We start from the raw sequence: 27,806 nt of genomic DNA, 5'->3' as shown, positions 1-27,806 counted from the left end.
GCTGGATATCAGAGTGAAGGCACATGGGGAGCCAGGGTGCACAAAAATGGAAATGGGAAAGGGACCCGAGAGAGTGAGGCGGGGCACCAACCCGAGGATCGTCTACACACTGCCCACTGCTTGGGAGGTGGGTGGCGCAGGGCCTCAATAAATGCTCATCATCATCATCATCATCGTCTTCTTATTACCACCAATGCCAACGCCACTGCTCAGCTTCTCTAAGCAGCTCTGCAACAGCTCGGTGAGCCTGACATGTGACCCGGGGAGTTTCCAAGAGGATCATAAAGGGGTGATTTGAGAGGACAGAGAGGGGAGTAATCTGCTGATGCTACCGTGGCGTTTCAAAGCCAGGCATCAGAGTGACCCAAATGGAGGACTGAGATGTACCAGGCCCTGTTCTAAGCACTTCCCACTTATTAATTCAATAAGTTGAGAAACTTTGTGAGGGAGATGCAGCAAGAAGTGGCGATTACTCCTACATTCCCATGCAAGTGAGGAGCCAGACCAATGCAGGGCTGGAAAAGGAGGTGGCGGAAAATGGTTTTTTTGACCTTTAATGCTATACCCATGTAAAATTATAAAAGGATGAAGCAGGAGAGCCAGGAACTAACAAACAGGAAGAACACTTCTTTGGGAGAAGATATGTACAGCCATGTCTGCACCAACAGACACCTATACATATGCATCTATACCTGAACCTACACCTACACCAGCATGTACATCTTTATCTATACCTCCAACCTACACGTCTACATCTACACATATATCTACATCTACATCATCTGATTTAACTGCCTATAATTAGTGCGTATTTTCAACATAAGATAATGTGCTAATAACTTCAATATATTAAAAAAAAACTTCAAAACAAATAAGACAGATACAAAGACAAAATATCCATGAGCTATAAATACACAAAATAAATACAAAAGGCCAGAAACACATGAAAAAAAGACCAACATCAGTAAAATTCAAAGAAATATAAGTTCAATATTAAGATATCTTTGGCTGTGAAACTGGAAATGATTTTGAAAATAACAAGACGTGTTTTTGGAAAGGGTGTGGGGGCATTATCAGCATCAATACTTCTGGGGGGAATGAAAATGGGCATAATTTTCCTGGAAGACAATTCAGCACTTGGTATGAGTGGCCCTAAAAATGCACAAGCCTTAAAAATTGACTTAGTAGTTGCACTGCTGTGAGTTTATCTGAAGAAAAGAGAGATATGCACACAATTTGAGCTTCAAGACTGTGAGCTATTTTGATGATCTTTTCTACTAACTTGATCAAGGGTTGTGGTCAGCCCACCTGAAAGTTTGCTTCTCAAAGCAATCTGCGTGGCTTTGTTTTTAACGAGGAGAAATGCAAAGTCTGCAGCCAAATACTTTGTGAGCTGTTGGGGACACAGACCCCACCTGAGGCCCTGGACCTGTGAGGGTCCCTGGAGAGACCAAGAGGGCATCCAGAATCTCTTTTTCCATATGACACAGAACCCAGAGGAAATCAGGTAATTACCCACCATCAGGGTGAGCTGGGTTTCCAAAATGCCACATTGCTTTGTTTTTGTCTGGAACATCTCTGGCACCATTGCTATAATAACACTGGCTATTTTTTTTTTTTTTACTCATCTTGGGCTCGACACTGTGTTTTTTGCTTTTCTTGTTTTAACTCACTTCACTTTAACCACAATTTTTCAAGGAAACTAAGGCACAAAGTAGCTGTTCATAGATGCATGGAGGGTGAGCTGCAAGAGCCAGAACTCACACCCAGAAACCAGAGACCTTAATGGCTGTTACACTGTCATTCTCCGTCCATTCATATTCATTCATTCATTCACTCATTCATTCATTGATATATTTATTGAGCTCTTACTGCTGTGTCTTAAATGCACTGTTCTGGGCTTTTAAGACACAGCAGTGAACTAAGAACAGTTCCTATTCTCCTGGAGCTTCCTTTATAGTGGAAAGAGGCAGACAATAAATTAATAAACATATAAGCACTGAAATAAGAAAAATAAAGCGGAGTTAGGGGACAGAGAGAGACAGAAGAGGGTGTTATTTTAGGTAGGGTGGTCAGAAAACGCTTCTGGGAGAAGATGACACTTGAGCAGAGACTTGAGTGAGGAGAAAGGACCAGGCTTGAAGCTATCTAGAAGAGCTGACCAGAGGTAGAAAGCGTCCCTGGCACTCCTAATACAGAACTGCAAGTGCTTTTCCATCTACGCCTCTGTGTGCCAAGGCCCTGGGTCTTTGCTTACTCTGCCTCCTCTGTCCCTCTCACCGAGTCTTCCTCATCCTTCATTTTTGGGCAGGCTGAGATCGTCTGTAGTTAGACCCACGTTCCATGGCTATCATTCTTTGGTTCTCAGTTTATGTGACTCCTGCCCTAGCAAGTTAGCCCTATCCTCCCAGGTTGAAGCAAGTGCCTCCTTGGTGACCCTGCAGCCTCCTGGACAATGTCACAAGCTTAGAGAACAGTGAATATAAAAGTCCTTTGGTAGGAACAAGGTTGGAGGGCTGAAGTGACAGAGAGATGGCCAAGTACTATGAATGAGGGAATGAGTGGTATGCATTTAGGCCAGAAAGTTGGACAGTGGTCAGATCATGGAGAGCACAACAGGTCAGAGCAGGGAGATGGAACTTTTTCTAAATGTGGTAGGAGAAGGTACTGGAGGATTTTAAGCAAAGAAATGACATGACGATATTTATATTTTGAGAGATTACTCTGCCTATTGTTGCAGAGTGGATTATAGGGGGCAAGATGAGGCGAGAGACCAGTCAGGAGTCTGCACAGTGATCCAGTTGAGGGATGATGGTGGTCTGGACTGAGTGGCGACAGTGGTCCTGACTTCCACCTCTGCATCTACCCAGTAATAGCCCCAACGGAGACTGTCTCAACCCATCTCAGACATGCCCAATTCCTCTCTATTTGCCTTTCTGATTGGTCCACAGCACAAAGAACTTACACTAAAAACTAGAGTAAATGGTATAAGTATTGGGGGACCCATGTCAAAGAAGGACTTTCAAAGGGTTGTTTGAAGAGACAGTGGCTTCCAGGTGGCCTTTGCTGTGTTTGCTTCCACAGCATCTATTCCCCATCTTTCCTTTAGGGACCCACCTCTCCCCAAATATGAAAATTCATGTGATTGGGTACAAGTGACCCATCCTCCAGCTCAGCGGGTGGAGAGGGAATGATTCCTGATGCTGTCTTTTGAGCATCTGGATCCGGCTATGCTTAAAGCCGTTACTCTGATTTTTTTATGAGTCAACAAACTCTCTTTTATGTTTAAGACAATTTGAGTTGTTAGGGTTTCTATGTTTCCTAAAGAGGTGGCAAGCCTCTGTATTTAAGAAAAGGCTGGGTGGCTTTTCCTTAGATTCTTGCTTTGCAAAGTGTGGGTGAAGGCCCAGCAGCAATACCTGAGAGCTTATTAGAAATGCAGAATCTCAAGCTCCCCCCACCCTAGACCTACTGAATCAGAATCCGCATTCTGACAAGATCCTTCAGGTGACCTGTATGCACACTGCAGTTGGAGAAACAGTTCAAATTTCAAATACAACCAGATGACATTTAAGATTCTTCCCAACTCCAAGCCCTCTGACCTGTTTCCCTCTTTCCTCTGAACGACTGAAGACAAAAGCTAGAGAGGAGCCTGGAAAGTCACCTTGTTGTAGGGGCAGAGAGGGTGGGCCAAGGAAATCATCCTGGCCATATATGACAGGTGAGTTTCACATTTCATACTTTTTCTTCTGTATGTGCTTTAAGCGCTTATGGTTTAGGGAAGAAGGGCCAGGAAGGGCTGCAGCTAGCCAGCTGTGGAGAAGTCAGAGAGAAGGAGAAGTAGGCAGAAATGAAATGATGAGAGACCCTGAGGCCCCTCCCCTAGGAGATGGCTCCCTTAATTGAACCCTTTGTCTGCTCTCTTGAGGGAAAAAGTCTTTTTATTTTTTTAAATGACCATAACAAAATTCTGGCTGTTTCTCAGGAGAACAGACGGTGGTAGACAGAGAGGCCTTCTTCTACTCTTCATTCAGAGATGAGAGAAGTATTGGTGGGTGGGGAGGAGAGGGTCTTCAGGGTCAAGGATGCAAGGAGACACCTGCATGCTCCCTGAGATGGGGGAGGGGTCCGGCTTATCCTTGCTCTCCCCTGCTCAGTGCCCTGCTGACCAGTGGCCTCAGGTCACAGCCACCAGACATCCTGAGGCAGAAGCTATGCAGAGGCAACAGCCTTCCCTACACTTCCCTCAGGGCCAGCCACTTAATTTTCAGGTTCCAATTCAAAAGGCAAATGCAGGGCCCCTTGTGTAAAAAGCAGGAAAGAAGTGCTGTTAAAAGTACTAAATATAAGGCCTTTCCTTCCGTTCCATGGTCTCGACTAGTCATGATGTTTTTAATTTGCTATTTAATGTCATCCTAAGTAAAGAAAAACTTGAAATCTAAATCTTTAGCATAAATTTTACTGTTCATCTTTGTAGTATGCAAATGCAAGATCATTAAATTCATATGTGAATTACACAATATGTATTTCGAAGCTGTACATGCATATGCATTTCGTTCTTACAAGAACAGTAGAAACCTGCTCAAAACTGAGTTGTTTCTATTTCACTTCTTGATATGCGCGCATTCCTCCAACACTTAGTATCTTCAGTTTACTGAAGAATACAGAAAAGAAAGTATGGGTTACCATATCTTTCCCTTTCCTTCTATGACCCATCATTTTCATTGTAAGTGGTTGGCTAATACAGGAAAGTAACTTGAGTAAGAAAGAATATGATGGGGTTCCTTGGGTGTTGGGTGTTTCTTAGAACACCACTGCTTTCTTTCTGCTTTGGAAGCAAGTTCTAGTTTGAATAGAGAGTGTGGCTCTCAGGGTTACTCAGTTGTAGACATAACATACTTATCTTATGCTGGCTTTTAATCCCACTCAACTCTCATGTGTTCTGGGTCCACTGGAATTCTTTGCTCATGGGGCATCAAGAATGTAATAAGCAAAAAGGGCAGCAAGGAACTGCCTCTTCTGCTCAGGCTGGTTATAATGATTTAGCTCTGATCCCCCAACTCTCAGGCCCTTACTTCTTAACTTCTACCACAGTTGTACAAGGTCTTATTTCTGTAATAAATCCCTTATTCCCTAATACTCACAGCGGTTCTACTTCCCAGACTGAAATTTGACTGATAGAGTTAAAGTGTCACCATGTCAACAGCTGGTGAATCCAGGTGTCCACTGAGCCATTTTTACAACTTCTCTATAGAACTCAAATTTTTCTAAATTAGATTTAAAAAAATAAAATTAAAGTAATTTAAAAAATATCCTGAGGAATGAATCGATGAGTGAATGAATGTCCTTGTTAACTAAATGTGCTCCTATTATCCTAGTTTTAGACCTTTATTTAGTTGACCACATTAAAGTTTTTTAGAACCGTGAAAATACCTTCTTTATATAGCTCACAGTAAGTTTCTATTCACACATTTCAAGGCTTTTGGAAGTCCAGCTCTATCTCGCTAGATTTTGAGCCCAAATCTCTTTCTCTGTTGGGGAAAAATAGTATTGTGTGTATGTGTTATTGTTCTGATGAAAGAGGCTATTGTTCCCCCACCCCAAAGAACTGAAGTTCTGCTGTGTATATCATAGATCCTTTATTATTTTTCTCTAAATTCTTAGAAATGTACATAACGTCCGTGCTCTAGTTATGACACCATTTATAGACATTTAAAATGCATCTTCATTTATAAATATTTTACATTTGGTCCATAGAACAGATAATTTTACTAAATAATACTGTAATTTTTTTAAACAGGCTCTGTATATAGTTTGAATATGTTTATATTACATATATTTTTTTATATAGAGATAGATTTACTTGGTATTCTGAGAATAAATCCTTATTGCAAAAAGAAGCATATATGATAATACAATATCTTTGCCCCTCAGGGCAAATACTAAAAAAAGTTACACATATTCACAGTTCTCACTGTAATTATACGACACATAATATTGTGCTATGTAAGTAGGTTTGGATGGAAATCAGTTAGGGGATTTCTTGCCAAACACTTCACTTAGATTTGCTTACAAACATTAAATACACTGCATTTCTCTTAGAAAGACTTGGTCTTAGTTTCACATTGAAGAACAAAGAGGAAGTGAGAAGTCTTCCTGACCTTCCCATGGATGGGGAGTGGGACCATGAGACACAGTGAGGGGTTCCTTTCAGTCTAACCCTACACTTTGACAGTACAAATTCATTTTGATCAAGGATTCACCAGTTGGCATTTGGGATGCCTTAGCAATGAGACTATTTTACAGATGACCTCAGGAAAAGATTTTAGATTTCCTACACAATATCAAACGAGACCCTATATACCACGCGTGAGGATAAGTGTACGTGTGTGTGTATTTATATGTGTACAAGTACTTTTTGTTTTCTCTACAATAATGTGCTTAATATTCTGAGGGTAATATCTTATTGCAAGAACTGGTATGCTGGTCACTGGTCACTTTCAGATGAGAATGACAAGAGATTAAAAAACCCACAGTCACAGTTATTTACCATAGTCATTAAGGATTAGTTGTAAAACACAGTTTGTGAGCTAACTAGCTAAGGAGCTACAGGGCACAACATACGATTTGCTACATGGGAACCCATCTTCCTGGTAAATGAGAAACGCTGAGTTACAGGGGCTTGCAAGGAACTGTCTTCATCTGATTTGTCACCGCCACCACGGAGCCCATGCTGGACAGGAACAAAAACTACTTTCCAGGGAAGCAGTTTTAATCTATGAAGTATTTTTCTGGGGGTAGGGTACTGGATTAACACTAGCTCCTCAGTTAGTGGGCTGGGTTGATTTTAGTGGCAGTGAGGGGATTCGTGCTGAGGAATTTCAGAGAAGGTGAGAAGGCAGCAACTTTGAATGGTGTGGCAGTGAGGGAGATAGTTTAAGAAATGTAACTGGATCCATTTTGACTCAGGGATAGGACTTCACCGTGATTTCCTCTGCAACTGTTCTGTGCTCTGTAAAACTGGGCAGCCTAAGAGGAACTGGGGCTCCGATTAGGGAACTGCCCCCAGCTGGACCTCAGGCACCCTGGAATGGCGATAGAAACATCAGTTGTGCTTGTGGCAGTTTTCCGGGGAGCAGAGCAGGGCCGGACTGGAAAATTACTTTTGGACCAGGTGCAATCAGAACGGCCTGATGAGGAGAGGGCAGGAAAGCTTAGCCACAGAGATGCTAACTCGGCCTGCGGCAGGGAAAAAGGACACTGGGCAGATTGCTTGAGAAGCAGTTCTGGGAATGCTGACTGAGGTCTTTGGGGCTTGTTTTAAAGTCAAGCTGCCTCCGGAAGTAGAAAACCAAAAAATGAAAGAGCTCCGCTGGCTTCCTGCTACTTAAGAGTGAGCTCTCCCTGGAAATCCCCGTTATACAAAATGCCCTTTTCATGTGTACAGAGCATCGTTCCGATAGAAACGAATTCCTGCAAAGTCCAAGATAACAGTCATGGGTTTTGGCAGTAAGAGAACAGTCAGGAAAAACGACTAAAAGCCAGGAGAGTGCAGCCTCATTGCGTCACACTTTCTGGCTGGATAAAAATGATCTACCGTGGCAGTAACAAATGCTGAATGCTTTATGCTTATGGGGCCCGAATTAAAAAGGTCACCAGCCTGTGGGTGCCGAAGCCATCGGGTACCTTTGCCCACAGCAGAGCTCACTAGGGGTGAGACGGTCCCCCACCTTCCCTTTCTGCATGGTGATGATGTCTGGACTCGCCACTCGAGGTAGGTTGAGATAGACGATATCTTCAGACATCAAGTGGTGGTCATGTTCAGCCAGGTTGGGGTGGGGTGAGAGTGTGGGGTCGGTGAGCCGCCCTGCACTCCTAGATGTAGGCCTCTTTGCTAGCTGAGCCGCTGGCCTGGGGCTGCTCTGGACCATTCTCTGGGCGAACAATGTCTTCGCTGGGCTGGATCATGACCTGGATGCGCTGTGGGCACCAAGGAGAATTCGGGCTGGGATGGAAGGAGACTGGCCACTCTCTTTCACCACCCTCTTTTCAAGTCTATCCTGTCTGCTCTGCCTTCAAACAGTGCCCAGACTCCGGCCACGCCCCTACATCCTCCACACCCTCCAATGCTCCCACCTCCTCTCCCTTGGGTTATAGCAATATCTCTCTACTGGCCCTCCACTTCCATTACTGACCATCATCCCCTCTGTTCTATTCTCAACACAGGAGCTTGAGGGGTTATGTTAGAAATCACATCCCTCTACTCCTCAGGACCCAACAATGGCTCCCATTGCACCAAATCCTGTAAGGCTCTTTACGATCTGGCCCCTGTCACCTCAAACCTCAATGTCCTCCCCTCATCTGTACTCCAGCCACACTGGCCTCCTCACTTCTCACACACCCCCAGCATACACCTGCCTCAGGGCCTTTGCACTTGCTGTGCCCTCTGTCTGGTACATCCTTCCTTTCAGATAGCTATGCAGCTCAATCTCTACCTCCTTAGGTCTTGGCTCACCTGGCATTCCCTAAACCCCTTCCTACTTTATGCTTCTCCATAGTAGACCTCTCCATCTACTGTGCTTTTGTTATTTGTTGATCTTCCTCTACTAGAATGTAAACTCCAAGAGGGTGGGATTTTTGTCTGTTTTGTGCAATGCCGTGTCCCCAGCACTGACAACGGTGTCTGGTATCTGGTAGGTGTTCAACATATATTTGCTGAATGGATGAATCTCCCACTACCTTCTCTATGTCTATCCCCTGCAATCCTGCCTCAACCTATCATACACTGTCTTCAGACATGCTTGCCCTTTCCCACCACTGATCCTTTGCATAGGCTGTGCTCTCTTCCACAAATGCAGATGTGACTGCCTCTTGGGGCTCAGCAGAGGAACTTGGTAAATGAAAACCTAGAACCTGGAGTTGGGAGAAAGGGCTGCAAGCTCCGGCTCTGCTAATAACTTACTGCACAGGAAGGGTAAGAAGTTTCCCCGCTCGGCCTCAGTTACTCCATCTGTGATGGGAGGGGCTGCCCAGCAACTTTAGGGCTGCACACAACCCACTACCCATCTTTCCTATGCTGCAGACCTGAGAGCCCCTCCTTCTGGCTCTGAGTGGGCCTGACAGGCACATCTTGGTGGAAAATAAGGTTGAGAGCCACTGATCTAGGTCCTCCCAGCTGATTCTCCATAATCTTATCCTCCACTCCTCCTCAGTGAAATCTTCTTAGCTGAAATTTACTCCATCAATGTCTCTAGCACCTGGGTCCTCCAGCACTGCTTTGTTTCACTCAAGAATTTGATATAATTTAACGAAGAGCTGGCGTGGATCTAGTATGTGCTAGTGGGCTCCTGCTGGGGCACTGTGCCTTACGTGCTTTATCTTTCCTTGAGGGTAAGACCGTGTTTTCTCTTTATCAAATTCACAAATGAGGTCTAGAGTAAGCCCTCAATACATTGGATCCCACCATTATCGGCTCCAAATCCTTGATGGCTCCCCATTACCTTCAAATAAAGTCCAAAATTCTTGTCCCGATTTTCAAAGCCCTTCATGATCTAGCCTGACCTTCTTATCCTCCCAACCTCATCTCATGTCACCCCTCTGCATGCCTCCCCACTCTACCTCCCAGCACATGGATCAGTCTATACCTGCGGGTCTTTGCACATGCTTCTCATCCTCTTCTAGGAACATTCTTTCTGCTTCTACTTTTAACTCTGGTTCATCCTTAGGCCTCTCCTTAGCTATCCCTTCTTTCAGGGAGCCTTCCCTAACACTCCTCAACCCAGGTAGGAGTAACCGATATCCATGGTTTACCCCAATCGCGGCACCTCTAACACTCTATTTCATTGGCTATTGACTTGTCTGTCTCCCCAGCTAGACTGTGAGCTCCACAAGGGTAGAGGCTGTTCCTAGCACAGTGGGGGAAGGGAACCAGTGATGCAAAGTGTGGAGAAAGGAATTACCTGTTTCAGGGAGCCCTTTAAGGTGAGGAACATGTAGGCCATGTATCCGGGAATGAGAACCATGGAAGACAGAGCCATGAGCCAGCCCACGCCCTGGCCCCACTTGGGGAAAACATAGCTTCCCATGGTGAGAGGAGTCATCTGCACAGCACTGAAAATGAACACGCCCTGAGGAGAATGGGAAGGGGGTAGTCAGTCACCCAGATTGGACAAACAAGCCTCCTCCCTAGACCTGCAGCCAATAAGTCCACTGCCCTCCACCCCTACCCTGAGGCTGACCCTCACAAGGGCCCAGCATCTTGGGAATCCTACACCCAAGGCCGCTATAAGAACATAAGGTGCCTTTGTCATGATAGAAGAAGGCATCTCCTCTGAAAGGACCAATAGCAAAAGGAGCCTTCTCTGTGCAAACCAATAGAAAAGGGTAGCCCTTTTCAATAGGAATAAGCTACCCTCTCTGGAAGGACCAATAGAAAAAGGCACTCTTTCTGGGAAGACCAAAAGAAGAAAACAACCTTTCTGGGAGGACCCATAGAAAAAGGCATCCCTTCCTCCAAGTTAATCAGCTTAGCAATCAGAAAAAGGGCTGGATGTCAGCACCCAGTTTGCCATTGGCTGGGTGCCCTTGTGTGGGACACAAAATATGCAGTGGCCCACCCCAAGACCTGGGGCAGCCAAGGACCTGAGGAAGCCCCCTCACAGGTCTGCTCATGCCTCAGCTTCCCCTTGTGGGAGGCAATGGGAGATGCTGAGAATGAGAAGCCTCCTGGTATGGATAGTTTAGGCTTCAGAATCAGGCCGACCTGGTTTAAATGCAGCACTGACATGCTGGGTGATGCTAGCTGGGTGAGCCCTGGGTCCCTGAGCAGTAAAGTGGGGCAATAATGTCTAATTCGCTGAGGTTTATGAGGATGATGTAATGTATCTGGTATCATGCAGGGCACAAAGCCGATGTCCAGCAAATGGGAAGGAGTAGTATTAGGAAACGAGGGCCTGGGGTCTCTTCCATCTGCCTTTGCTTCCAGAAGTTTCTCTCTGGACCTGAGTTGCCCCAGGGCCTACTCAGTCCTCATCCTAACAGGTCTGGTCAAGCCTTGTCCTTACCGCCACAATGATTGGGGTGAAGAAGGACCAGCAGAGCTTCCACCAGATACAGGGCCTGGAGCCAACCATCTCTTGGATGTTGTCATAGAATCGGTTGACACCTATGACATTTGGAGTGAAAGCAAGAGGGATGGATGAGCTGTGTGCACTACAGGCTAAATTCGATGTCACTTTCTCACAGTATGACCATAAGCAAGTCACCTAACCTCTCTGAGGTGCAGCTTCCTCATCTGTAACATGGGCTGAAGCTACGAGGGCGTCATCTTTCTCTAAGTATTCAATAACTAAATACCCGCAGCGAGCGGGTTGTGTGGGAAAGCAAGTCACCTAAATGTGAAAATATCTACCAATAATCAGATAAACATAAAAACGTGTCCCTACCGCTCTTTTTGTCCCTCCTGGTCAAAATGTATCCCAGCCATTCCTTCAAAGCCTGGCTGAGCAGGGGTGATTTTCTCTGTGGATCTGCTGCTTTCAGCAACTTGTGATAAATTGCAAAGAACTGCAAATCTTACAAAAACCCACAGACATCATGAAGTTCAAGAGTGATGTTGGGCACTGCTCCAATTATAAGCAAAGTCACTGACCAGTGAGGGTGTGAGAGCACTGGACCAGTTAAGAGTTGAGGAAAGGAAAATGATGAGGAGGGTGAGGTGGCAAAGGAGATACAATGATTATCAAGGACTAAGACAGACCCCGGAAAACAGTTCTTTCAAACACATCATCTTATTGTGATAATCAAAGTGCAGGGAAGGACATCCTTTGACTATTATGCAGTTGGGTCTAGAAACTTAGGCCACTAAATAAACAAATAAAATCGTTGTTTCCTTTATTTGTTTTAGGGGCAGACTTTGAATTATAGCCTAGCTTTAAGAAAATATTTAACTTTAGAACTTTTTCATCGTTTTGGTTTCCCTTCTCTAGATAAAATTTCAAACAAACCCTTTTATCCTCGAATTTATCCCATTTTAAATGAGTTTATTTAACTGTTCTTGTGGTATCTTCTAAACATGGACTTCCTGTACTACATCATCAACTAAATAAATTAATGCATGGAAAGGGCCTGGTGTTCAAGTTGTATTGGTTGAATGATGATTGAAGAAAGACATGAACGAATGAGTTAATGAGGGAGGAGGGGTTGATGCTCACCGTAAAACCAGGAAATGGAGACACATTCAAAGAACACGAGGAACAGCAGGCTCATGCCACTGGCAGAATAGTAGTCAAAAAGCTTGAAGACATAAATGCCACCCTGCAAGAGGAAAAGCAGCGAGAGTGAGGCCACTTCTGCCAGAGACCAGGGCACTGAGTTCAGTCAACCTGGGCTTTTGCAGTCTGACGAGGTTGGGGTTAGGCTACCCTGCAGCAAGGAGGCTTGTGAGTAGATTCGAGGAAGCACTGAAGGCCTTGTGACGCTGAGAGGATATGGGCATTGACTCTCGGGTGATTGGGAAGAAAATGCCTGGGGGTGGAGAGAAATGCCCTGTTCCTGCTGGATGACAGAAAGAGGAGCTGGTCTCCAGAGCCATCTATCCACAATGTTAAATCAGTCATGTCCCTCCTCTGCTTCAAACCTTCCGTGGCTCAAATAAGACAATAACATAACACAAAACTAAGTGGAAAGATAGAAAATAAAATAATAAAATAAAATCCAAATGCCTTGTTCTTCAAGGTCCTGTATGATCTGGTTTTGCATCCCCCTTTTACTCCTTACTTCCTCTGCCCCATCGCACTGTCTTTCCTTCTGTTTCTCAAACTCACCAAGACTATTCTCACCTCAGGGCCTTTGCACCTGCTGAGTGTTCTTCTCCTAGCTAGATCTTCCTCTGGCTTGCTCTTCTCCACCATTTGAGTCTCAGCTCAACTATCACTTCCTCAGAGGGACTGCCCCTGACTACTGTGTCTGAGGTGGCACCCTTCCTATCCCTACTGGTCTGTCCCACTATCCTCTTTTCTTCATGGCACTTAATGATTTAATTTGTATGTCAATCTCGTCCACCAAATTAACTTGTCATGTTAACTACTGAATCTCCAGTGTCATGCCATACCCATAGTCGGTGTTCGGCAACTATGAATAAACAATAATTTTGGGTCTGAGCTGTATTTAGATCTGGGGTGGTTTTGTGGATCATACATCAGATCCACAGGGCTAAGCTCATGGCTTTAGAGTCACTTATATTTATTGTACAATTCATCAGTTATGTGTCTATCTTCTGATTAGACTGGAAGGGCCTTGAATGCAAAAAGCATTGCTCATTATATCGACAGAAAAAGTGGGAATGAGAGGAAGGGCCAGTGTCAACCTTAAAGGCCCAACTCTGCCTTGACTCTCCAGTTAATTTTTGTAGGTCTTTCAAAACTCGGCCTCTGTATTCTCTCCTCTAGGAAGCGGTCCCTGGTGCCGCAGGCCTGGTTAGGAGCTGTGTTCTCTGGCTCTGTCTTATCATTTCTAGCCTAGCATCTGTGTCTCTCACCAGCCTGGGGCCCCTTGAGGGCAGGGAACCTGTCTGACTCCTTGCCATGTGTGCCACGGTTGGTACAAAGATGGTGCTCACTGAACAGATGGAAGGTGGATAAGACAAAGCTGCGACAAAGAGGACCTGGGAGTAGCCCTGGGGCAGTCAGCACCAGAGGTGTGCCAGGTGCTGACTGTGCTCACCTGGGTGATATTAGAGAGGCCAATCAGGTAGGAGACCACACAGACAGCAGCGATGAAGAGCTCCCTGCGATTGCGGAGAAGTCTGGGGTACTCATCCACCAGGGCCGTGATGAAGCCCTCCACGGTGCAGAACTTCAGAAAGGAATGGAGGTCAGCCCTTGCAGCAGACCCCAGTCCCAACCTGCCTGAAGCCAGACTCTGGGGGAAAGCCGGAGAGCCTGGCAGTATCAGGACAACAGAGCCAGGAGAACCTCGGGATCCAGGCGAACCCCAGGATCCAGGCCTGATCTGCCTTGGCCTCCCTTTGTGACCACAGGAGATTCCCTTCCCTCTAGACATCAGTTTTCCCATCTGGAAAATGGGGAAGGTGGCCGAAGTTTCATGTAGTGGAACATTTTAGGGGTCTGAAACTCTTGGCCATCTTTTCAGGGCCTAAGGCAGTGGCCTCCTCTCCCTGCTGGCTCCTGGATAGGTGAGGCTGGGTGGGGGGGCACCTCAAGGTGCCAGGGAAGATGTCTTCACCTGGCTGTCAATGCCCAGCATCAGCAGCATCGAGAAGAAGAGGACGGCCCAGAGGGGTGAGATGGGCAGCTGGGTCACTGCCTCTGGGTATGCCAGGAACGCCAGCCCAGGGCCTGTGTGGGGAAGGGCAGAAAAGAGAAAGAAAGAAGAGGTACCGAGCAGCTATGGCATACCTAGCACACACTCACTTTTAAAGGTTTATTCCATTTTATCTTTAGAGTAAGCTTTTGGGCAAGTGTTGTCAGTCCCTCTCTCTATAGTATGCATGTGGAGGGAGAAGTTGTAGGGTTGGGTCCAAAAGCAAAGGACCAGTGACATGAGATGAGGGGCTGCAGTGGTCTGGTCAGTGGTGGGGACAGTGCAGGGGCAGAGAGGTGGCCAGATGATGAGACACTTAGAAGGTGGAATGGGCAGACCCTAGTATTGGTTGGTTTGTAAGTGAAGGTGAGGGAAGAATACAGGATGATGCTGGGGCTCTGGCCTGGGCACTCGACAGTGAAACTTTTGCTGCAGTGGGGAGCACGAGGAAGGAGAAGGCTTGAGGGACATGTTGTGTTTGAGTGTCTGGGTAGAGGGTCATCCAAGAGATCAGGGAAAATCCCATAAGGGGAAGGAAAGTCATTGCAGCCTCTCTGGGGTCTGGCTCTGGAAAGGCGGGTGGTGGCTGGGAGTTCCAGAAAAATGAAATGAGGGGCTGCCCATGCAGGGGAGATTAGGCCCTCAGTGGTGAACATTCCTTTCTGCAAGACCAGCCCAGTTCTCCCTGACAGAGGAGGGGCAAGTCACATTGCCTCCCTGAGCCCAGGCCTCTGCCGTGCACACAGCAGACCTTCACGTATGCTGCTTCCTGGTTGAGCAAGGAAGGGCAGGATTACCAGGGTTTTTCCTTGGATCCCATGGCATGGATGACTGTGCGGTGTGTAAAGTGGGTACAGCCCACTTGGTGAGAACATTTTTAGAGCTTGGACAAATGCACTGATTTGAGTGCATTGTGTTATGATGGTGAATATGTCCGAGTTGGACCAAAATTTATATCCTAGGGGTCAAGAGTGGGTCCTATTCCCCCAGATGTCCAGGATTGTGCTGGAAGTGTCAGTATGGCCAGGCTATGCAATCAGCCACGTCTGGGCTCAACTCCAAAATTCCACCACCCTTCTAGCTCCCTGAACTTGGGCAGGCAGTGACCTCAGTGAGTCTGTTTTGTCACCTGTGAAATGGGGATAACAAGAGTATTGACCCCATAGTGTTAGGAAGATTCAGGGATACGGTCCACATAAATGTTCAGTGGCACATAGTGACTTCAGTGCCAGTGAGCCAAGGTGGTGATGATACAAAGACCGACTGAAAGGCTAGTGCAGTTAGCCTCCCCCCTGCCCCTCCAGGAGTCCTGGCCCTCCTCCGGGTGGTGCTGACCTGAGGCTGCCACATCAGCAATGGACCTTTTGGTGACATGGGCCATGAAGCCCACGATGGAGAAGATGACAAATCCTGCGAACATGCTGGTGCATGAATTGATGCAGCAGACAATGATGGAGTCCCTACAGAGGGAAGGGTACAGTCAGAGAGTGTGGGACTGGCAGGAAGGTGAGCTAGTGGGCAGAATTTAGCAAGTGGCGGGATGGAGAAGGGAGTGGGACTGCAGGGCAGGTGGGTCCACCCCCACCCCCACAGAAGGGGCAGAATAGGCAGTGATGGACAGAAGAACTTGGCTGAGAGGGGGGTGTAATTGACAGTGGCAAAGGCCAAGGGGCGTGGCCATGGAGAGGCGTGACTGCGGAGGGGAGTGGCCACGGTGGGGCGTGGCCGGGAACCCGGAGGCTCCTGTGCTCTCCTACCTATAGACGTTGTTGTGGAAAGAGTTGTAGCTCCCAAGAGCAATCAGGGATCCCAGCCCCAGCCCATAGGAGAAGAAGATCTGGGTAGCAGCATCCAGCCACACCTATAGGTAGAATGATCAAAAAATAGTCAAAATTATGATCATAGCCACAGCGCTCTAGGGCTTTTTACATGTGCTAAAAAGCTCTGCTGGGCAACAATCCCAGTTTACGCAAGAGGGTAAGAGAGGTGCAGTGACTCATCCTAAGCCGGTGAACGGTGGCTCAGGAATCAAATGTGCTCTTAACCCAGCCAGTGCCTCCAGGACCGGAGGCCAGGAGGGCCGCAGGAGGGCCGCTCACCTCGGAGTCCGACAGCTTGCGGAAGTTGGGTGTGATGTAGAAGAGGATGCCTTCCTTGGCACCAGGCAGCGTCACTCCTCGGAAGAACAGGATGATCAGCATGATGTAGGGATAGGTGGCAGAGAAGTAGACCACCTGGGAGGAAAGTGGGGACGTGGTCACACCCCCTTCATCACACTCATGCTTCCCTTTTCCTCACCTCACCTACATCTGTACTTGTGGCTCTGGGCTTGGCTCCAGCTCATCTTCCTCCAGGAAGACTTTCTGGATTCCTAACCTGCTCTGCTTGGCCACTTTTCTGCAGCTCCTCCTTGGAATCTAAACCAACTAACTCAGCCTTTGGTTTTTCCCTTCCCCTACCCCTCCTACTTTTTTGATTTCTGTTTAAATTATTCAAGTAATACATGTGATAAAGGAAAAGATTTAAGATCACATGAACACACACGCACACGAAGTTCCTTTCAAAGGCCTCTAGAATGTAAGTTACATAAGAGACAAGTCTTCTCTTGTTTGCTTCTGTTTTCTCAGTGCCCAGAACAGGCCAGGGTATACAGTGGACACTCAATAAATGCCTGACAAATACACAAATGTGTGGATGTTAACAATTTTCTTTTGCATATATGGTCACATTTTCTTACAAAATGAAGCTTGAATTATGAACTTGCCTTTTCATTTAACATGTTTAAAGTTAAGAAAACAGTACATTCAACTTTGTTTGTTTTGTTTATTAAAGATTTTTTTTATTGTCTCATAACGATGTGATTTTTAATTATACAAAATAGTCCCTCAGGATGTTTCACCAGCTTTTTCAAGTTTCCCTACCATTATCCATTGAGGTTTCTTCTAATTTTATGTGAATCTCAATAACACTACATTGGCCACCCCTGTATATAAAACTTTGTCTACAAAAGTAGAGAAATTATACTATAAAATTACTATAATTTATACAAAAAATTATACTAATCTTGGGGAAATTTTCTAGAAGGAGAATTATTGAGGAAAAATGAATAAGCTTCTCAAAGGCTTTTAACTCATATTGCCTAATTATCTTCCAGAAATTGAACTTTGTCCAGCATTATAGAGAGCACCTTCCCTGCGAAGATGCCAACACTGAGTATAATCACCTTAAAAATTATTTTTTGCCAAATTGATAATCAAAAGACTGAGATCATTGTCTCAAATCGCATTTCTTTGCTCACTGGTGTGAAAGAGCAATTTTCAAGTTCAATGACCTTTGCATCTCCGAGTCATGCTCAGCATAAATTGTTCTCTAGGTTAGTTTCATCCCCCTGATTTTTGACTCTGAGATTCTTTAGAGTTAGAAAAGACAATCATGATTCCATAGAAAAATCACTGAACTCAGAATTAGGAAAAGGAGGTTCAAAACCCTCTGTGTCACCTACAAGCTGTGACATTGGATCAATTTCTTATTCTCCTTGAGCCTAGATTTTTTTCTATGGAAAATTGGTATAATCAACATTGCTACTCAAAAAGGTTGTTGCATGAGAACATACACCATGCTTAATATATGTTGCCTAGGTCTTATACTTCAATGTGTCTTCCATGCTCAGCATGGAGCTAGGTATGCAGTAGGTGCTCGGTAAATGCTTACTGATGGATTGGTTGACTCACTCAAAAGATGCAATACCCCCAAGAAGTAGTCAGTTTCCTAATGTAGCAAGAACTCTAGATACCACCCAAATATGACTATAATTGATGTCATGCATTGAGTGTCTACTATGTTCTAGGCATATGCTACACACTCTGCATAGATTATCCCCCTCAGTCTCTGTGACAACTGTGTAAGGTACTATTATTGTGACCACTTAAGTGAAAAAACTGGCCTAAGAGCACACAGCTAGGAATCAGGGAATGGTATCAAACTCAGCTCTGTCTCTTCTGAAGCCATTAGGCCCTACATTCTTCTGCTCCCTAAAGTTGAGCCGGGAGACACCTATGCCCTCCTCCTGCCTGCCTAGCCAAGGGACGAGGCAGAGCTGTTTCGACATTAGTCTTACATCTGAGAACCTGTTGAGTCCAAAGTTCCTACTAGACTGAAATAGGGCAGCTTTTCATCAGCTGTGCCCATGCCCAGATGTGGAATCCATGAAGGTTCTGTTTTGCTAGTTCAGCTTCTCAGGTAGTCTGGACCTTCCTGTCTCCAGCCTCATTCATTTCAAATTCTTTCTCCCCTTTAATTGCTCTAAGACCACAGACAACAAACTTGCCCTGAATCCTTCAGGTCAATGCCAGTGAAAGACTTGGCTATCTTCTGTCCTGGGACTCATGGGGTGGGGCTTAAAGGGGGATCCTTCCTTGCCCAGGAGATGGGGATAAAGCCAATCTCTCTGCCCCTAGTTTGATCAGCAAGCTCCCTGGATATCCCCAGGCTGGATACCCCATCTTGGTCTGGCTCTGCTCTTGCCAATAATAAAAATAAAAATAGTAACTCCCCTTGCTAGCTGCTGAGTCCTTTACAAAATCACCGTCTCATCTGATTTGAACGACAAACCAACAGATAAGCACAGGCATATTAGGCCTATTTTAGAAGAAACTGAGTTTCAGAGAGGTAAAGTGACTTGATGGAGGTCGCACAACCAAGTCAATGGCTGGACTGGGATCTGAACTCTGGCCTGTTTGAATACAAGGCCTGGGTATTCAACCACTAATCAATTTATCTCTGTTACACCTCAAAGCCTGGGATGTGTAGTATTCACCTCTAGTAAATCTCCCTTCTCCCTTGCCTCTCACACCTAGAACAAGGTTTAGAACAGAGTCAGTGCTCAGGGAGTTTGTTCAATGGTCCACAAGCAACATTTGCCTTCTGGTTTTTGGTGGCTCCGCCAGGCCCTGGGGAATCTCAAGAGACTTACCATGAACCAGGCACTATGTTAAGGGCCTGACTTGCATTGTTTCCTTTAATCCTCACACCTGCCCATAAGGTAGGTAATGTTATTTCCATTTTACAAGAAAGAACACTGAGGCACAGAGAGATGAAGGGATCTGTTTAAATTAAGGTTAGATAGGGTTCCTCAGAGGTACAGATTCCTTACCCAGGGCAGAAACCCCTTTGTAGACCTATCCCTCTCCAGTTCTTATTGTGTACATGTCTTACCTTTCCAGTCCAGCCAACACCCTTCCAGATACAGAAATACACAAGGATCCAAGCGATGGCCAGGGTGATGGCCAGAGGCCAGCGGATCTGACCTGGCTTATCCAGCCCATCTGTCATCTGATGCATGTTGTGCCTGGTGGAAGAGTGAGGTGGGGAGGGCATGGACATGGGCAATATCATCCACTGTGTTTGTGCTGACATATGTGATCACTGAGATCTAAGAGCTGGGTGGGGACTGTGGGACCCATTATACTAATTGGTAGAAAGTGCTGACTTGACAGTGTCTTACTTTCAGTTACCATTGTTGCTCACCTGGATGGCTACAGTAGCCTCCTAACAGGACCCCTGCCTTCACTTTTGCTCTGTCCCCACTCCAGCCCCAGGGATCCTTAAATCGCAGATCTGGTCTTGTCACTTCTCTGCTTAAAATTCTGCAGTGAATAACTCCCTATTGTTCTAGAATGAAGCCCAAACTCTCCAGGTGGACCTTGCAAAGCCTTCATGAGCTGGCCCTTGCTTCTTTCTCCCATCTTGGTTCACACCACGACCTCCTCAAACTCTCATAAGACTGGATTACTGATCATCCCTTCACTCCAGCCTTGCTTGCTCTTGCCTCCCTCCAAGTTTTCATGCATGCTCTTCCTTCTGCCAACACCTGTCTTCCCAACATTGTTTTCATCCTTAGATGCCACTCCTAACCTAGGCTGGCCCAGGCACCTTCTGTGAGTCCTTCCTTTTAGCATTGGTCATCTGGTGTTGCCATTGCCTGTTTGCTTATTCCTGTCTCTAATCAGACTGGCATATAGTAGGTGCTCAAGAAATGTTTATTGAACAAACAGTTGAATGAAAAACCTGGACACACGCAAGACAATTATATGTGAGAGATGCCCAAAAGCAGAATCAGCTGGAGCAGAAACTGATTGTTATTTGTAAGGAAGGAGACAGTCTAGTCAAGGATGGCTCAACACAGAGATTGGGATCACGTGCTCTGACACCTCCCAAGAATGGCTCCTCCTGGCGGCCTATCCAAGGTGCAGTGAAACTGTCCAGGTGTCCAGGTTGCTCCAGACCCTTTCAAGCTGTCTGGCACAGATGCTTCCTTCATGTCAAAGAAATTAGGGTCCCAGGACCTCATTTTGGAAAATTAATGTTCCCAATGCACATTTTCTATGATGTGCTCCCTGGAAAATACAATCGGCATGGCCTTCACAGTGGACAGTGTGTGTGTGTGCGTGCGCGCGCGTGTGTTTATTCCAAGTGACTCTGGGTTACTAAGGAGACTGGACTGGTTTTCAGGATGAATCTGGACTTCACTGGCCTCTCCTTGTGATTCTTCTCAGTCTATGATGATTATTCCTCTCCACTGGCCACTGTCCAACCTTCTCCACCTTGCTCCATGCTCTGGAGGTGATTGCTATGGCTGCATCACTGCTTCCTTGCCCTTGAGCTTCTGCTGTGTTTGACCAACAGCAGGTGTTTGGAGCGCAGGCTGAAAGGAAGGGTCTGGGAGGTATTCTCTCTACTGGCTGTGGCTTCATCTGTAGCTGTGTTTCTCTGCCTAAGGTCATAACGCATGTCTAGTGGCCCCGCCTATGGTCCAGCTCTCTCTGGGGGAGAAAGGGGCTTCACCCTCTCTGTGGCTCCCTTAGCCCCACCCACATCTCCACAAACAGTCCTTCACCTAACTCTTCCATCAGCCTTTTGAGGGTGCCTCCGTGCCTGCTGGCCCTGGTTGATATGCCCCCGACCCTGGATGGCCCCACACTCACTCCCAGAACTCCACCACGGCACTGGTCATGTTGGTGGTGTTCACGATGCTGTAGTTGGAGAAGCAGCGGTCTGTGTTCCAGGGGTTGTCACACTGTTTCCATGGAAGCGTCTGCAAAGACAGTGGCACAGACAAACCCTGTTGAGCCCCTAGGGGCTGGAACAGTGGTCCCAGCACATCCCATTCACCCTCACAGTAACCTGAGCCTCCTCACAACCATTATCTCAATTCCCCTTTCTGATAGCTCTGGGATGCAGGGCATACTGTGAACCCCATTTCAGAGATCAGAGAGGGGCAGCAACTTGCTCAAGATCACACAGCTCCTCAGTGTCACTGCTGAGATCTGAACCTCTACTTTCTCACTCTGAAAACCAGCTTTCCAAGCTGCACCATTAAGTTTCATGTGTCCATCCCGGGGCCACTTTCCAGCCACTCGACCTTGGGCAAGAGACCTCATCCATTTTACCTTGTGCACACTGATGTTTATAGTGCTTGTTCTTTGCCAGGCACCGATCTAAGTACTTTACATACATTTACTCCTTAATCCTCACAACTCTAGGAGGCGGTTTCCCTTTTACCCTCATTTTATAAATGAGGGCACTAAGGCTCAGAGAGGGTAAGTCTCGTTCTGAAAATTGCACCGCTGGTATATAGTAGGGTCAGGGTTTGAACCTGGGTCCATATGAAATGGGCTGATAATGCCCACCTTAGAGGGGTGTCATGAGGATTAGATACTAGCATATGTGAAATGCATGGCTTGGTGTCTGGCCTGGAGCTGGGGCTCAGGTCATGGTGCTACAATTGTGAAGAGACAAGGGCTGCTTAAGACCATGCCCGTAACCCGAGGAATGGCCCTGTCAGCAGAATGGTGGTCCCAGTGGATGGAACGTGGGCTCTGGGTCTGGCTCTTTCTGAAGAGGTGGTCAGAGGGTCTACTCACCGTGGTGAAGGAATTGTACAGGTAGTAGATGGCCCAGGAGATGATGACAATGTAGTAGATGTTCAGCCAGAAGGACAACACAGCAGCAGCAAGGCCCACACCTGGTAATGGACATACCATCATGACATTCATTTAATAACCAGTGTGTGTTGCACAACATCTACAATCTTACTCGGCCTTAGTGAGGGGCAAGAACTTGGCTATGGTCACATGCATCTGCCAAGTGAGGGACCCAGGCCTTGAGTCTGGGCATCACAACCCCCCTACCCCCGTAAGGGCTGGCCACAGGTGGGGCTGGGGCTGGGCTTGTTAGGCAAGCATGATTCTCCACGTGTCCACCTGAGTGTCTGCTGGCACTGAGCAAGGAGGCAAAGAAAGTCACACTAAAACCTTGCCAGGGAAATGAGCTCCCAGAACAGAGCAGCTGATGTGTGTGGGGGAGCCTCTGGATTGGATTCTCCTCTCCACTTTCACTATCCTAGATTCTGGCCAGCATCACAATCTGTCACCTGGCCCCTTGTAAGGGCTCCACACTGTTCAGATGTGGCGGAGCAGTTCCCTCTTTCCGGGGGGTTGGGGATGTTGGGAAAGCCTGGGCTTCACCATTGTCCTGTGGGCAGGATCGCCACCGTGACCCATGGCCCCACTCTGAAAACTTACCCTTGAACATAGGGGCCAGCTTCCAGACCCCCAGACCCCCAATGGACGTGTACTGGCCTAGGGAGCACTCCAGCAAGAAGAGCGGGACCCCCGCAAAGATGAGCGTCAGGAAGTAGGGGATCAGGAAGGCCCCTGCAGGGTTGAGAAGAGAGATGCTCGTGGGTGGCCCCTCAGCTTTGGAGAAACTCTGGTCAGAGAGAGCATCAGGAGGGGCATTCTGGGGTCCCAGCCACGATTTCCTCACATTTTGCCTCAAAAACAGCACCCACAGCCAAAGTGAGGCCCAAGAATATCCTCTGCTCAAAACATATCCCCTCCACTTTCTAAATAAAGAGGCGACCTTTTTGGTATCATTGGCAAGAGTACAATCTCCCTCTGGGAATTCTCTGCTAAAAGGACAAGAAACAGGAAGTGGGCCTAACACTTCTTTTGGAGTCTTTAGGGGACCCGTTCCTCTAAAGTTGCCCCAGAAAATGTCTAAGCGGGACCCTTTCAGTGGGATCCAGGCCCAGCTGGGAGGTGGTCAGGCCAGCACCTACCGCCGCCGTTTTTTCCACAGAGATAGGGGAATCTCCAGACGTTGCCCAGGCCGATGGCGTAGCCCACGCAGGACATGAGGAAGTCAAAGCGGCCCTTCCACGTGTCCCGGTCTGGAAGGTCCGTTGCCTTCTTCTGCACCTTGACCACCAGGGTTTTGGGTTTGTCATTGGCCACAGGGACCTCGCTGACCTCCGTGGAGATCTGCCCATCGGCAACCTTGCTGCCATTGGTCGCCATGTCTCGGAGTTTGGACACAGAGGTCCTGGCAGATGGACGTGTGATGTCAGCCCCAGTCCACGTGGACAGCACTTTTGCGGCTCAAGGTCACCCTAGAACAGAGGACTGGGGTGACAGGCAATAAAGGGGGCAAGATTCTGGAGTTTCCCCAAGATAACAACAACAACAAAAAATAACCCACAAAAAGACTAGGGGCCCAAGAAAGCTCTCCCATAAGCCTTCTTCCTCCCACCAGCTCCTCTACGAAGAGAGGTGCCTTTTGTTTCCAAAGACCACATGTGAGGATGTGGTCTGTTGTTTCCTGGACTAGCGTCAACTCTGACCATCTCTGTCATGTGCCCTCCATTATGTATCTTCCTCAGAGAAGAAACAAAAGGCGACTAAATTTTTAAATAGAAATATGAAGTGCTCCTCGTCTTTGCCTCCCTGGATGCGATGGGAGATTTTCATTCCCTGATGCCATAAAAGCTATGGCAGCGTAAGCTATGGTGGATCTGAACGTGGGCTGAATATGGAGGTGTCCTGGCTGCAGGCGGTGGGTGAAGGCGGTGTATGAGCACAGACTCTGACCACGATCAAAGTCCTCTTCACCACTTTCAAACTGTGTGACTTTGAGTAAACTTCTTAACCTCTCTGAGTCCCACTCTTCCTATTCTTTACATTGAAGATGATAACAGTATATCCCACGTCAGGTTGTTGTTCTTCACGTATTCAGTGTGGCACTCTCTGCCTGGTGAATGGTGAGGACTTGTTGCTATTTCATCAGCAGTTCTCAAGCCTGGCTATGTTTCCAAGTCATTTAGGAAGCTCAATAAAGACACATTCCCGGGCCCACGCCAGATGTGCCAAATCAGAATCTGTAAAGGAGCCTGAAATCTATACTTCTAACAAATTCCCGAAAGGAGATTCTCATGCCAGAAACCCAGCCCCAGCCCTCAGGTGAAGAAGGACCACTGGCTTAGATGACCTCTCTGACCTTTAGTCACCCCAGATGTTTTACCTACACTGCATCCTTCTCACCTCTAGTTCCAGAGGTAGCGAGGTGTGATACTGGACTCAGCCCAGTCCTGGGTTCAAATCTCTAGTCTTCCTTTTACCAGCCGAATGACCTTAAGTACTACTCTTCATTGCTCTAGCCTCAGTTTCCCCATCTATATAATAGGGGTAATGCTATCTGGCTTGTAGAATTGTGACAAAAATGAACTTTAATGGCTGAACGAGTGCTTTTCGCCTGACCAGTTTAGAAAGAGAACTCCATAAATGGTTATGATTTTGGTGGCTGATGTTACCTGATGATTTTCTGTGGTGGATCAGCTGCAGAGCAGTCCTCTCTGCAACCTGTGGGTGACAGCCTGCAAAGCAGAGGAAAGAAGGGATGGTGAACTGGCAGACAGCATCGATGGGCAGCCCTGGGCAGAGAGCAGCAGGGGTGCAGGAAGCCTGCCTGTATCGGGGCTTTATATGAGTCCCTTGGAGCCACCCAGCCAGGGTGACCTCAGCGAGTCCATGCAGCATGCCTGGCCTATGGGATGCTGGAGACATGCAGGAATGGGGCCTGCTGCCCTCAAGACAGCTGTGGGGGTGGGCATGAGGGCACCGTGAGGAAGACGTTCCATAATTTTATCAGGAGGAAAAGATAAATCACAGGGGGGCTGCAGCTCCTCAGGGCCCCACTGGGAGCCAAGGATTGCAGCTGATATTTTTCTGTATCCTCCATCCAACCTTGCAGAAATACTGTGAAAGGCCATGTAAGAACATGGGAGAAATCTCCTTGTTTTGTAGAATGAGAAAAGCAGGTTTCAATTTATTTAGTATGATCCTATTTTTGCAGCCCCGTCTCCAAATCTGTTAATTAAAAAAAATTAAAATAAAAACTAAACTAAAACACTGAAGGATATACCTTTACCTATTCCCAGTAATTAGTTTATAAGTGATTTTTGTTTTCCTTTTTTTGTGCTTTTCTGTATTTCAAGAATTATTTTTAAGTTTCTATAAAAATTTGTAAATGAAATATATTTCTAAATTTCTGTATGATTTTTTAAATTAATAAAATAACACAGAATAAACTTATGGAACCCTCAGAGCTAACAGGAACGTGTGAAGCACTAGTCTGTGAACTCTCAGATGTAGGAGCTGAGCCAAAGCAATGTGTGGCCCCTGCCCCAAATGGCTTCCTCCCCTCAGCTCTGCCCCACTGGGGGGACCCAGGTCTGCTGTGCACTCACCTTCCGGCCCCTTGCATGCAGTCCCCATTATCAAACACCATTGTTTCTTCCTAGAGTTCACGAAGAACCAGACCACCTTCGGACAATCCAAACTTTACTGCCAACCCTGCTTCTTGTTCTCAAGGACGACCCACAGGCTTGTCTCGGACGCCTGTCTAGATCCTGGCCTGGGCATGACACCATCAGAAGTGACTCTAGACTCAGGAAGAGTGATCGCCTCCAATCATCAGGAATGGCAGGAGGCAGGCAACTCTGTGGTCTATCAGGGAAGCTTGGGATACGCAGGGGAGAGAGCCACCTCAGGAAAGTGGGAGAGGCTAAGGTGGACCCCCAAAGTGGGGGTGTTAGTCATTAACTGAAACAATGATGCCTTTAACTGTTCCCAGGATCTACCTGTCTGCGCTCTGGCTGCCATGTTTACTTAAAGTGACCCAATCACCTGGGACCAGGGCTGGTCACCTGACCCTGGTTAGCCGAGCAAAGCTCCTTCCCTGGGGATCTGGCATTGTTACCATTGAGGCAGCTATCTTCTGACTGCCTTCTACTCAGAGTAGCAGAGAAAGCTGGTCTGCTGAGGAGGAAGGAAAGGAGAGATCAAAAGATGGAGAGAAAGTCTTGAAAGCATTCTACTTTGTGGTTCCAGGCTTTCTTAAGACTGGCTACTTTCCTGCTGTCGGAATTTACAAAGCAATCCCACAGTCACAAAATAAATTCCCCATTTTTGCTTACACCGGCTCAGGGGATTCCCACAGCAATCTTGAATCTCTGTGTACACGTTCCCACCACTTGATCAAGTTCTCAGGAATGCCTGTGAGAACAGCTTCTGGCCTCCACTCTGTGTTTACTTGTTGATTATCATAGAGACTCAAAGCGAACACCAAAATCTACCACGTTTTTTAAAGTGGTGCTGTGCACTGGGCCTCGGGATCACCCAACACCACTTGGGAAGAGAGGAAGAGCAAGAGCGAGATCGCGAGCCAGGCGCAGCTCTGGTTCACTCCCCGAAAGCAGGCGCAGTGACAGCACAGGTTTTACAGGGTGAAACTTAGTGTGTATGCCCTTTGAAGTAACCATTCGACATCAACACAAAGGCAGGTAGGAAGGTCGGAAGGTTGGGGGAAGGGAAGAGGAGTTCTTGGTCACCAGGAGGTTTATTCGGGAGGTTTATTCCATCGACTTTTCCATGAGTGTGTTGAGCTCCACCTCGTGCCAAGCCTGGCGGGATCAGAGATGGTGGCTGCTTTGAAGAACTCACCATGAGGAAGACATACATGTGGACTCCAGAACATGGGAAAATGTATCCAGAAGAGCCACCTATGTGGAGTTTTCCTTTTAGAACATGTACAATATATGAAGATCGATGACATAAAAACCATGAATTAATATAATTAACATGACTGATGCTTCTTCAAGGATTCAGATTGAGAAGACACTCTGACTTGCAAGGCAGCAAGACTGCCCCAGTGCTGAATCAGATCTCAGCTCCCTCTGACACTTACTAATGCTGAGCGAGTTACTTCCCCTCTTTGATCCTTACCTGTAAAATGGGAGTATAATATTAACACTTCTCTCAAAAGGTTGTGGCAAAGATTAAATGAGATCGTGCACGTAAAGTGTGTGAAAGAATGCCTGGCTCAGTGAGGACTTAGGGATCTCTGCCATTGTCATCATTGTGTTTGTTACCATCTATGTAAGGATTGTGGTTCTTAATCTGGTATTCACAGCTTACCAGAGGCTATAACAGTGATGATGATGATGATGATAGCAGCTAACGTTTACTGAGAGTTCATTATTCAGGCCCTTCAGCATCTTTCAGCGTTTTCAAAGCCCAGTGGATATCGTCCTTTTAGTTGCCATGGGAAATACTAGCTAATAAAAATGTCAAGTCCTTTGCTTTGGC

General features: G+C 46.8%; 1 protein-coding gene across 5 annotated transcripts in view; it reads right to left on the bottom strand.

The window, feature by feature from the left end:
- Positions 1-5,413: 5,413 nt before the first annotated feature.
- Positions 5,414-27,806, bottom strand: part of SLC6A1 (solute carrier family 6 member 1) — a 41,163-nt gene continuing 18,770 nt past the window's right edge. Inside the window, exons 1-16 of one of the 5 annotated variants that reach the window (XM_039886733.1) lie at positions 25,907-25,977; positions 24,971-25,033; positions 23,444-23,786; positions 22,905-23,036; positions 22,245-22,345; positions 21,306-21,415; positions 19,537-19,669; positions 16,422-16,556; positions 16,080-16,183; positions 15,658-15,782; positions 14,245-14,357; positions 13,723-13,854; positions 12,213-12,315; positions 11,064-11,164; positions 9,960-10,127; positions 5,862-7,980 (exon numbers count right to left, since the gene is read on the bottom strand). In XM_039886733.1, coding sequence (XP_039742667.1) covers positions 7,876-7,980; positions 9,960-10,127; positions 11,064-11,164; positions 12,213-12,315; positions 13,723-13,854; positions 14,245-14,357; positions 15,658-15,782; positions 16,080-16,183; positions 16,422-16,556; positions 19,537-19,669; positions 21,306-21,415; positions 22,245-22,345; positions 22,905-23,036; positions 23,444-23,681 — 1,800 coding nt within the window. In that variant the 5' untranslated portion in view covers positions 23,682-23,786; positions 24,971-25,033; positions 25,907-25,977 and the 3' untranslated portion in view covers positions 5,862-7,875. Of the gene's footprint in view, positions 7,981-9,959; positions 10,128-11,063; positions 11,165-12,212; positions 12,316-13,722; positions 13,855-14,244; positions 14,358-15,657; positions 15,783-16,079; positions 16,184-16,421; positions 16,557-19,536; positions 19,670-21,305; positions 21,416-22,244; positions 22,346-22,904; positions 23,037-23,443; positions 24,864-24,970; positions 25,034-25,906; positions 25,978-27,806 lie in introns of those variants that run through there. The other 4 variants (XM_039886736.1, XM_039886737.1, XM_039886734.1 and 1 more) reach the window with 4 other exon arrangements.

This window comes from Pteropus medius, unplaced genomic scaffold, assembly GCF_902729225.1.
Source record: "Pteropus medius unplaced genomic scaffold, Ma_sr-lr_union100, whole genome shotgun sequence".
In the NCBI taxonomy this organism is placed as follows: Eukaryota; Metazoa; Chordata; class Mammalia; order Chiroptera; family Pteropodidae; genus Pteropus; species Pteropus medius.
This window is presented reverse-complemented; position numbering and strand designations above follow the sequence as displayed.